The 12,595-nt window shown below is 36.5% G+C and overlaps 1 protein-coding gene across 1 annotated transcript; it reads left to right on the forward strand.

Moving 5' to 3' along the window:
* Positions 1 to 1,980: 1,980 nt before the first annotated feature.
* Positions 1,981 to 2,928, forward strand: LOC140512845 (olfactory receptor 5P80-like). Its single transcript, XM_072622215.1, has one exon. It carries the CDS (start codon positions 1,985 to 1,987, stop codon positions 2,921 to 2,923), a length of 939 nt encoding a protein of 312 aa, XP_072478316.1. The 5' UTR covers positions 1,981 to 1,984; the 3' UTR covers positions 2,924 to 2,928.
* The last annotated feature ends 9,667 nt before the right edge of the window (positions 2,929 to 12,595 follow it).

A 12,595-nucleotide genomic window follows, 5' to 3' on the forward strand; every position in this document is an offset into this window, starting at 1 on the left:
ATCTTTTACTAATAAATTAAGGCTAAACAATTCTGATGTTTCAGACATATAGCAAATACCTGATTTTTGGCTCAAAGTAATGTATTGAAATTGCATCATTAAATCATCCTGCATATTGCCAAAATTGTTTATAAGTGGTAACCAAAATTTTCACACGAAATTGCACTCTTTGGTATAGTAAATGTTATTATCATTGTCTATTTTAAAACAGAATATATTACTGTAAATAATTAATAGTTTTGAAATATCTTTTTTTGACATTGTTTTGAAAGCTCAATTAGTGATCTAACATGAACGAAAGAAAGAAGTTATCTTTCTAACATAGGTATACACTAACACAATATACATATATGTATATCTTTTTATATATATGTACGTGTATACATACATATATACATGCATGCATGTATGTGTGTGTCTTGGTGTATTAAGTGCAAGACAAAAAGAATGGCCCCCTAGACACCAATGTATTCCCAATAATCCATTTTGTATATCAAAGGAATGAAACAAAAATTGCTGGCATTTATATAAGGCTTTAAGGTTTGCCAAATGCTTCACATTTATTATCTCATTTGATTCTCATGGCAAGGTAGCTGCTATTAGCACCTCCATTTTCCAAATGGGGAAATTAAAACTGTGAGAGATGAAGGAATCAGCAGGAATGGGCAAGAATATCATCTGTGAGCTTTTCCATTTTTCTAGAATCTTCCCATCTCTGTGATACCTTGGAAATAGATTCCCTCAGTGCTTTTACAACAGTATTGCCTCTCACGCTGATTTCTTATGTCCACATTTAGTCATATTCATCTGTTTTTTCCAACTTCATTCTTTTTAATGTGCCCTTTGTAATTCCTCATATGGCACAGGTGGTGGTCTAACACATTGTGTCTATTCTTAGCAATACGAGAGTAGATCACTACTGACTTACCCACAGAACTTGTTCCATGATTTGCAATTAGCAAATATAAACACAACCGTACCTTGCGTTCTCTCTACCTCTCAGTTTTATGACTGTGAAGATGTGATGTGCCATAGAACATTCTCTTCAAATGTCTGCTTGTAATCTTCCCAACATAAATGTTTGCATGCTTTGCAGGTGTATTGTCAATATAAATCTCCCTAACGTCGACTTACCAAATGCATTGTTTCATCAGGTCTGCAAAGAACAAAACAAAAGAATAGGTGGCATTTATCTAGAGTAGCTCTCTTAGAATGGATACCTTAAAATTGACCTTTATTATACCATGGCTTTCTGGATTGGAATTTCTGTGTTGATGAAGTTCAATGGATAATATTTCATCTGCCCACTTGCTTTGGGCTATACGTGTGAATATGAGCAAACTGAAGTGTTGTGTCAGTTTAGATTTCAGTGATCTATCTCTATGACTGTGTGTGAGGTTGGGCACTCTCAGCTGTTCAGTCAGTTGGGTTCCTTATGGTTTATCTCTGTGGATGAACTTTTGCAATGTGGGCACATCAGAACTGCTGTTAATATGTTGTTAACAAAACTTTCAACATATTAAACTGGCCAAATGTTCTAAATATGAACTAAGTGTGCTGTTGTGTCCAGGCTTTTTCTGAGCCAACCTAGTATCAGATTATTTTTAATCTCTTGCATCCCAATCCCCTCTTTTACTATTGGAATCTACTGAATTTGAAGCTTAGTTCAGATACCTGCACATCCATGAAGGAATCCCTGACTTCCTTCTTCTCTATTTTCAAAGCATGATACTTGTATGAACCTTATACACTGACCGTATTACAATTTTGTTGGTTATTTGTGATGTTATTTATTTATGTATCTGATATCCCCTCCTATGTCTTATTCATTTTTCTATTTCCATTGTTGTCCAGCATGGGATCTTGGGAATATTAGGCTGGCAATAAATATTTTTTCAATAGACAAAAAAATACTCAACTCTTAGTTTTTTATTTCTTTCTAATCCTCATGTTTTTTGTCTTAACAGGCACCACCTGAGAACCGATGACTGGTAAAAACTCCAGCACAGTGACAGAATTCTTCATTTTAGGGTTAACAGATGACCCAACTCTTCGAGTCTTCTTATTTGTGCTATTTCTAGGGATCTATATTTTCATTTTACTTGGCAATCTCAGCATCATAGTATTGATCCGAAAGAGTCCCCCACTTCATACTCCAATGTACCTCTTCCTCAGCCATTTGGCTTTTGTGGATATTGGACTTTCCTCATCAGTCATGCCTGTGATGCTCATGAACTTTCTTGGGCACATAAACTCAATCTCTTTGCAAGGCTGTGTGGTGCAGCTTTTTTCTTTAGCCATTTTTGGGGCAGCTGAGTGCTTCCTGCTGGCTGTGATGGCTTATGATAGATATGTGGCCATCTGTAACCCCCTACTCTACTCCACCCACATGTCTACCAGGGTCTGCACTCTGTTGATCATCACATCTTATGTGGGTGGTTGTGTGAATGGTTGGAGCTTTGCTGGTTGTTTATTGAATTTGTCTTTTTGTGGACCCAATAAAATCAATCACTTCTTCTGTGACTACTCACCCTTGCTGAAACTTTCTTGTTCTCATGGCCCTCTTTTTGAAATTATTCCTTCTTTCTGTGCAGGCTCGATAATTATAGTAGCAGTTTCAATCATTACTGTCTCTTATGTATACATCCTCTTCTCAATCCTGAAGATTCGTTCCATTGAGGGGAGATCCAAAGCTTTCTCCACATGTTCCTCTCACTTTACTGGTGTTATATTGTACTTTGGGACCGTTTCATTCATTTATGTGATGCCCAAGTCAATATATTCAACTGATCAGAACAAGGTGGTGTCTGTTTTCTATACTGTAATGATCCCTATGTTGAACCCCCTGATCTATAGTCTGAGGAACAAGGAAGTGAAGGGGGCCATGAAAAAATTGATAGGAACAAAACACTTATTTGCATAAATTAAATTCTGTACGACAATGAACACCTCCTGTTTTCAGGTTATTGTGTTAACGATATCATGACAACAAGAAAATAGGCCCAGACCATGGACAGCTTACATTCTATTCCAATTGTTAGGTGTGAGTAGTATTAATAAATAAATGAGCTTGAAAAATTTTATGTAGTCATTGTTATTGAATTAAATTGGTGAACTTAAATGTGCTGAAAATAAAAGCCAATGAATCTCATATTGTTCAACGTGATTGCTAGTTTGACGGAAATGTAGGTTTTTGTCATCAGTTTGAATAATGTTGTAGTAATCATATTCCTGCATGGTGAACCCTCCATTTTTTAAGTACTGCTTTCATTAATAGTAGTTTTGTTGTTGATGTAAAATTCTTTGTTTTCTTTGTTTTCACAATGTATATTCAGAAGAAGAATGCACAAAATCCGTACAAGGGGGAGGTCAGTGGAACACTATGGGATCCATGGCATACAGTGCCTTTCTTACTATAACCTAAATCTGCTTTAGTTTTGTTTTTCTATTGTTTCCCAGTAAACTCTTACCGTCTGTGCAATTTACTACAATATTCGGGTTTTTCTTACAAGTGCTATCTTTTACCACATTTCTCTTAATTTATACTTGCTATGTTGCTTTTTTAAAAATTGAAAATTAAAAATTTAAAAATTCCCAGTGAAATGTTGGATGCATTAGTATCCCTGATGAATTTGCTTCAGAGATTTTGATAGATCAAGATAGAGGCCAAAGGAAAATGAAGGATGAACTCTTTGAAAGCTCTTTTGATTCTCTTTTCCCATGGAATGAATCATAGTTCACCTAGTCAGTGGGTGTAGGTATTAGATTGAAAAAGCTGGGAAAGAAGTGGTGGTAGGGTCACAGAACCTCAGAATGTGAAGAGGCTTCAAAACTCATGCACTTCAATCCACATGTGTTAAATGATTTCCTCTAGAACATTTCCAGCAAACAGTCATAATAGTCTTCCCTCAAAGACCTCTAGAAAAGGGGATCTCACTATATCCTCAGGTAATTCTAGTTGGTAGAAACTTTTTTATCTACATCTAAAATCTTGTTTTTCCTCATAACTTGACCAATTATCCCAATTCTTCTATGTGGGAATAAGCAGAACCAATTTAATGACTCTCCCATGTGCCAATCCTTCAAACATTTAATGGCAGGTTTAAGTCTCCCCCGTTCCCGTCTTTTTTTTTTCTCTAGGCTAAAAATCCCCAATTCCTTCAATTGGTCCTCAGATAGCATGGTCTCTAGACTCTTCACAAGGAGTGGTACCATCCTCTGGATGCTCTTCAGCTTGTAAATATTTTCCAAAAATATGTATCTGAGTATTATGCACAGTACTGTGGAAGATCTGATTTGACTGAGGCAGGATACAGTAGAACTCTTATCTTCCTAGTTCTGAATTTTATGCCTCACTTGTATAGCTTAAATATGCGTTGACATTTTTTTTTGGCTAACATTATCCTCTCGACTCGTATTGTCTGTGCCGTTCACTAAAATCCCCTGATTATTCTGAGATATAGTTTTTTTTCTTACTTCTCTCATATCTTGTACTTGGAAAAATAATTTTAAAAAACACAAACATGACACTTCACGTTTATTTCTATTGATTTTTATCTAATTAGATTCAGAGCAATGTTTTAGTCTGTTTATATCTTTTTTTTTTTAGATCAGGATTCTGGGTCATTATGTTGGGTCACCTAAAATGTTTGCTTTCCCTCACACATTAGTGTCATCAAGTTTGATAAGCATTCCAATATCTAAGCTATTGAAAAATATTTCCATCAGGACAGGACCAAGGATAAATCACTTGAATGCATCCCTGTAGACTCTTTTAACCCTAATAACATTAATAACTTCAATAAGAACCCAGTGGTCCTACTATTAGAAATACATTTTATCTTAAAAATGTCATTAAAAAGGGGGAAAAGAACCTTTCTGTACATAAATTTCATAGCAGCATCCATTATTCAGAATAGTAAAAATAAAAATAACTTGCATGTCTAGTGATTGGGTAGAGGCTGAAAAAATTGACTGACTATTAACGATTTCTCCTTGAGTCTTATCACTCAATTAGTCAGAACCCAAGTATTCTCTTCAAATGCTAAACCCTATTTTCCCACCTGTTCACAAGAGTAGCATAAGAAACTCAGTTAAACTATATTCCACCACATCATTTGATTGTCTAGAACAGGGAATTTCCATGGGTCCATGAAGTTGGTTGAAAATAAACTTTAATTTTACTGATGTCTAATTGAAACTTAACATTTCCTTTAATTATTTAAAAACATTGTTTTGAGAAGTAGTACCAAGGCTTTACTGGATTTTCCAGGGTGTTTGTGGCACCATTTCTTAACAGTCCCTGATGTAAAGAATTCCTCAGATCCATCAGAGCTAGTAACTGTCATAAAAGAGAAGGATGTTAGACATACATAACCTGTCCTTGATGATTATTGTTGTGTTTGTCCATCGTTCTCAAAGAGGATCATGATATCAAGCTGATGACATGACTTGCAGTTGACTTTGATATGAGTGAAGGAGGTCACCAACCTCACTTTCTTCTCCTGAGCCATCTGGATCCAGTGGCCTGATATTCATTGGGATGAGTGGAGATGGCCAGGATGCAATGGGAGACCCTGGCCCTTTCAGGATAAGGTGTTATCACATTCTCACTTTGAGTGAGATACACACATTTAATGAATAGGCTCCTTTAAGTTACTCAAGGGATGGCCCCTTAAAAAAAATTAAACTGGAAGGGGCAGACCCTCAGGGTTCCTTGATAAAAGAGAGAGAATTACTATTTAGTTATTACATTCACTCTGTGCAAGGTCAGTGGGGACTTGTTGTCCAGGCTATGAGCTCCAGAGTGAATTGGGTTTAAGGCTTGATCTTTGAGCAAGAAATGTAGCCATGAAACCCAAAGGAAAAAGGTAACTTTTGGCGATGGATTCTACTTTCCCCTGGGCAGAAGACCAGAGGAGAGGAAAGCAGAGCAGAGCAGAGGAGACCAGAGGAGAGGAGAGAAGAGGAGCTGCTACTCACTCACGGGTTGTGTTTGTCCTTGCTTCTCCAAGAAGATCATGACATCAAGATGATGACATGACATACAGTTGACTTTGATTGGAATGAGGGAAGGCCGTGCAAGGTCACCAACCTCATTTTCTTCTCCTGAGTCATCTGGGTCTAGTGACCTGATCTCCATCAGGATGACTGGAGATGACCCAGGATGCAGTTTGTCCTTGAGGATGATGATAACAGCAACTAGCATTAATACAGCACCTACTATGCATCACGTACTTTACAATTATTATCCCTTTTGACCCTCACAGCAATCGTGAGAGGAAGATGCTATTATGCTGATTTTACAGAAGAAGAAACTGAGGCAGAGATTTAATGACTTGTCCGAAGTCACATAAGTAGTATCTGAGACTGGATTTGAGCTCAGGTCTTCCTGACTTTAGGCCAAATAGTATATTCAATGCAGCACCTAGCTGCCTTGATGATAAAACCATGCTGGTTTTTTTTTCTGATTCCTATTGTATATGTTCACTAAGCGTGTAAATCAAAAAATGTTGTAGAATTCCCCCAGGAATCAAAGTTGGGCTAAGCACCCTGAAATTTGGGGACTCTATTTTCTCCCTCCTGGCATCCACCTCCCCACTAAAGAAATTCAACCATTTGCACTTCTGCAGTCCTTTCATATCCCTCTTATTCTCCATGATCTTTCATACATCACTGAGAGTGGCCTAGCAATCAACATCCATTAATTTTTTATTCATCCTGGGATGTAGTTCATATGTGCCTGCTCACTGGAACTTCTCAGTGACAGCTCAGTGATCTCTACTACTTTTCTAATTATTTTGATTAGCAATCTATGATTCTGTTTGTCCGTGTGTCCAGTTACTCATTGGTTTGTCCTTTTCAATTCAATTGTCATTGTTTTTGACAGCAAAAAGAGGAATAAAATAAAAATTGTGTAGTTCTGAATTGTCCATTAATTGATTGTTCATTAATCAGCATCTTACTGACTCCAAGCAATAGCCCTTTCTTTGGTTTTTATCTATTTTCCAAAATGGCTACTATTCCCAATCATTGAACATGCAAGTCATTTCCGGTTTTTTCTATTACGGATAAAATTGCTACAAAAATGTCTATATAGATAGGTTTTCCCCCACCCCCTTTTAAGAGCATTCTTAGGATGTAATGGTAGTGCTAACAGTATGATCACTGGGAAAAGTGTGAACTTTTTGTGGAGTTCATATTGCCTGTTACAATATTGCTTTCCACAAGGGTTACTATTATTGACAGGTGAGCAATAGTCAGTGCTCCTGTTTTTGCTGCAATTCTGACCAAAATTTTATTTTGTTTTTAACCATCTGAAAATAAAAAGAGAATAAGAATCTATTTTATTATTTTAGTTTTTATTTTTATTTTTAGCTAACAGAAATCTATTTCCCCATCCCATTTAAAAGGAAAGCAAATGCCTTATAAGAGATACACATCGTCAAGCAAAACAAATTCACTCAATGACCACATTCAAAAAATACGTTTTTCCTTCTGCACTCTGCATCTGTCGTCTGTTTTGTCAAAGGTAGATTGTATGCTTGACAATATTTCAGTTGGTTTTGTATGATTACTGAAGGTTTTTCAGGTTGCTGTTGGCCATTTGCATTTCTTCTTTGAAGAACTGCTCATTCTTATTCCTTTACCATTTTGCTTGTGGAGAATGGAACTCATTCTTCTTAATTTCTATCAATTCCTTATAAATTAGCAGTCAGAATTTTGTCAGGAATATTTGCAGCAAAGATATTCTCTATATATCTGAATACACTGGCTTTTGTTGTACCTAAACCCTTTATTTTGTGTGATTAAATTCATTTATTTTAACTCAAAAATTTTCTATTTGTTGAATAGGTAAAAAAATTTTCTCCCCTACAACTCTAGTACGCATATCATTTCAATATCTCTTTTCTCATTTTACCTGACTTGAAAAAAGAATTCTTTTTGGTACTGTTTGAAGCATTAAAAATTAATTCATTTTCACACTATTCTCACCAATTTTTTCAGTAGTGGATATGAAACAATTTCTTCTGCAATACTTTGAGATCCTAGTTTTTTAAAATCAAGCATTAGTTTATTGCATAGTTTTATCTATAATTTTGGATTATGTATTCTATTTCAAACATCTTTTTTACCCTACTTTTTGCCAGTATCAGACAATTTGTATAATATTGCACTATAACATAGTTAGAGAGTTGGAACTGTGAGTAACCCCCATTTCCTTCACAATTTGTCTTCATATTCCTGTCCATTCATTTTCTTTTTTGTTTTTATTTTGTTTTTGTTTTCATTTTGTTTTTACTTTACTTTACTTTACTTAAATTCTTTTACTTTACTTTACTTTACTTAAATTCTATGAAGTAGTCTAGGTATTTACATTGAATCTATAATTTGCATCATGTTGTTCTCTTTGCCACATTTATGCCCAGTGGATACATTTCCACTTTTAAAAAATTCTTTCTTTGTTACTAGACTGGTAAATGAAGGAAATCCCGTGGTGATCATATCCTTGCATACTAGTTTCTCAAACTATATTTGTCAGAGAGTCCAATTGACCAGCAAGGAAACATTTATTGTGTACTTTCTCCATAATAGCTACTATAAAAAGGTAGAAAGATTTGGAATAGATGATGATACTTTTAGTTGGGTTTAGGCTTAGTTGATAGGATGAAGGAGGAATCATTCATGGGCTCAGTGTCAACATGGAGGAAGGCTTCTAGTAAAGAGTCCTAGGGATCTCTCATTCATTGGCTCTGAGTATTTTCAATAATTTTGCTAATTACATTGATGAAGGGATAGATGCCATGCTGATGAAATCTATAGATGACACAAATGTGGGAAGAATATCCAGAATTGTATATGAGTGAATCTGGGCACAAATATAATTTGACATACTAGAAAGATGCATCACATCAAGTAAGACAGCGTTTGATCTGGGTATGTGATTAAGTTGGTGTGTAAGGTATTCCAGACAGGGAAAGGACTGTACCTAAGCAGATCTGTATCTATTTGCCAACATGTGGCTTTAGAGAACTACCTGGCGGTAGTGAGAAGTTAATGAACATGTCCAGAGTTAAACAGTCATTACCTGCCTGATGTAGGACTTAACCCCATACCTTCCTGAGTACTCTCTGTGGTTGTTTCCTCCAATCTAAAATGAAGGGTTTAGTCTTCAATGACGACCTGTAGAAATCCTTCCATCTTTATTATCATATGGATTCCTAATTAAGTTTCAGTGATTACAGCAGCCCCAAGATGAATCGACAGGTTTAAATCCACCTCTTTGGTGCCACCTTGGGAATGAGTTTCAGTAGGTAGTGATATCTGCAAAATGAATTGGTTGTTTCATACTTTTGGAAGAATGAACTCTGATTAGAGGTGCTATCCCCTGACATAATCTACTGAAAGAAATGATAAAAATAACTAACATTTATGCAGTACTCTAAAATTTTGCAAAGTGCCTTATAGACATCTCATTTGATGCTCCCAACCTCTCTGAGGCAGGTGTAATTATTTTAACTTTACTGATGAGAAAACCGAGTCTGAACGAGGTTAAGTGATCTTAAAGACTTTCCAGACTTTCCCCCTGCCTCTTAGATCCTCGTAGTATGGAAGATGCATGCAGATAATGAGGTGTTCCTCCCCCAGCTTCTAGGACCAACTGATGGCTACCTTTCAGTTGACTCACATGGAAAGTTGTATATTTAAGTCCTTTGCATTTGTATCCCCAATACCTGGCATATAATAGATTCCTAATGAGTAGCTGTGGGCAGCTCTGGGTGGTGCAGTGGATACAGTGCTGGGCCTGGAGTCAGGAAGACTCATCTTCCTGAGTTCAAATCTGCCCTCAGACACTTCCTGGCTTTCTTTGGACAAGTCACTTAACCCTGTTTGCTTCAGTTTCCTCATCTGTAAAATGAACTGGAGAAGGAAATGGAAAACCGCTCTAGTATCTTTGCCAAGAAAACCCAATGTAGTCACCGTTGGACATAACTGAATAATAACACTAATGAGTAACATTTATTGATTGGTTGCTTGATATGTCTATCCAAGTGATCTTTGAAGGAAATTTCTAGATCTCCAGATCCTTCACACCTTCTACATTTTTCCCTTTCTAAGCACAGAGACTAGAGACTTTAGACTGAACTTTCTACTCCAAATTTGGGTAGAATACATTGCACTGGTGAAGTATCCTGAAGAAGCCCAAGGGAACTACATATTCTCATTCACATTTTGTTTCACAGAGGGAGTTTTGGACAATGTCAGTACAGTTGATCTTCTCTTTAGAGAAGGAAGATTTCTTGGGTAGCACTTGCATCTAAGTTTGTTTCATGAATAACTTCAAGCAAAGAGGAATTTCCTGAATCTTACACATTGTTTATGGAAATGGGTGAAACAGCAGCAAGGGAATAGACTAATGACATGAAAGAGAGGAGAGGGAAGAAGGCAAGCGCTTATCACCCCATGACCTCATCTTCTATTAGCTTGCTATTAGCACGAATTACATGGACAGTGCATTTATGATGGGATATCTTGGTAGCAGCCAAAATGATTTCCTCCATGGTGAATCCAAGGTCTCAGAAGATGCCATTGTAGCATAATAGGTACTCACTGATCATCACTGAAGGATTGGTATCTGCCTGGCAACTCCCAATGATATTTCTCTTTTTGGGGGAGTTCCCTGATTGGGACAATAAAATAGTTAGTAGGGAAATTGTTAAGAGCAGTAGATGAGGAAGAAAATTATGTTGATTGCTTATGGGCCACTGCAAAACCCTTTATATTCATTTTTTTTTAAATTTGAAATTTCTGTGAACTGAAATGAAAGTTGTCCCATACTCAATATGTATTTGTTATTTTAAATGCTTGTGCCTCATGTGGGGAAGCTATTGGCCCCATTTGTGAGAACTGATCCATGAACTATCTATCGATATATATTATTACTATGTTTAGAGGCTTCTCAGAGTAAACTGCATGGAAGCAATAATAAGTAAAAGAGAATATGACATTTTCATGAGTGGCTCCACAATATCAGATGTGCGTTAAATGAGCATAGAGCTTTGGGGGCTATAGACTTTGGCTTCCAGCAATAAGACAGGCCTTTTTTTCTTTCTTTGTTTCCTTTGTTTCTTTCTTTCTTTTTTTTCCCTTCCTTCCTTCTTTCTTCCTTATTTCCTTCCTTCCTTTCTTTATTTTTTGATTTCAACATTTACTTTTATAGGATTTTGAGTGCCATACCTCCCCCGTTCCCCAAGATGGCATGCAATCTGATATAGACTTTATGTGTGCTATTATATTAAGCATATTTCCATATTAGTCAAAGCATACTTCCTTGAAGCCAAAACTCAATGTCTGATTCTCTCCAAAAAGTGGTGTAAAATAAGGGCATGCTTACATTTTCACCACTGTTCTTTGACATGATAATGAAAATTCTAGTAATTATAATAAGAAAGAGAAATGACCAATATGGTAGATAAGGTAGTCTTTCTCCAGTTAATTTAGCATTTCCTTAAATTGTGAATTACTCTCTCCCTCCCCTTATTCTTAGAATCCCTTCTTCAAAGACTTGTAAAACACTTGCCTGCTTTCATAGAAAAGTGTTTCTTATAGTAGTTAGAGAAATGAGTAGTTGCTTGAGGTGCTATATCTGTGCAAGCCACCAGATGGCAATCTACGTTTGAGTTGCAATTGATCACTCAGTGACACACAAGTAAAACCTTCCAGTCGTCTTAAGCCTTGAGAACCCAGCTCACTTACTCCATACACTCACTGCTAACAGTCATCTCTAAGCCATTACCAATATTTATATTTCTCTAGCGTCTTCTTAGGTTTCTATCTAGATGTTTCAGTATTTCAGATAACATACCTTGCTTGCCACACGTTGGATCCCTTATCTTGCTTTCCCTCTTAGTTTGACTCTGTCTCTTCAATTGACATTGAAGTAAATTTTCATTTGCACTGAAAGCAAAATTCAAAAGTAATAGTGAGGTACAAAGTAATGGTGAACATACCTGTTTCACCATCTTTTACCCTCTTCTGTGACATGGCTCATGGATTGCCTGGGGAAAGGGAAGGTTTACGTACTTTTGGAGGTCTTTGTGGGGCAGTGCTTCCAACCTTGTCTGTTTCAGAGTCCCAGGGGACAAGAGAAAATCATCTCACAAGCTTCAGCACGTCATGGTCACTTCCAAGACCAGGAAATGAATGATCTTCCACTATCCACTACTGACCTTTAGCATATGTAATAGTCTTATGCCAAATCTAGGCATCATATATAATTAATGCTCTTATATGCCATGGAAATATTATCAGGATCCTTGACAAAATTGTTAATGCTGCTTTCACACATGCAGAGTTGCCCTCAATTGGAACAGTACCTTTGTTCCAGGATCGACAGCTTCTTCTAGACTGAGTTTCATAGAAATTTATTTATGTATAAACAAAACGGGCTCTGGCCTAAACCGAATGGATCTGAGATGAACAGGAACAATTTTCATATCTAGTGAACATTGTGATGACCACAATTTCTACATGTTGATCCCAGAACAATTGTTAAGTACTTTCATGGCACATCATATTTACTACTTTTACTATG

Source organism: Notamacropus eugenii, chromosome 6 (assembly GCF_028372415.1).
Source record: "Notamacropus eugenii isolate mMacEug1 chromosome 6, mMacEug1.pri_v2, whole genome shotgun sequence".
NCBI classification, from domain to species: Eukaryota; Metazoa; Chordata; class Mammalia; order Diprotodontia; family Macropodidae; genus Notamacropus; species Notamacropus eugenii.

Bases quoted from the DNA above. Each gene is read 5' to 3' on its own strand.
- LOC140512845 (XM_072622215.1), top strand. From the start codon at position 1,985: ATGACTGGTAAAAACTCCAGCACAGTGACAGAATTCTTCATTTTAGGG.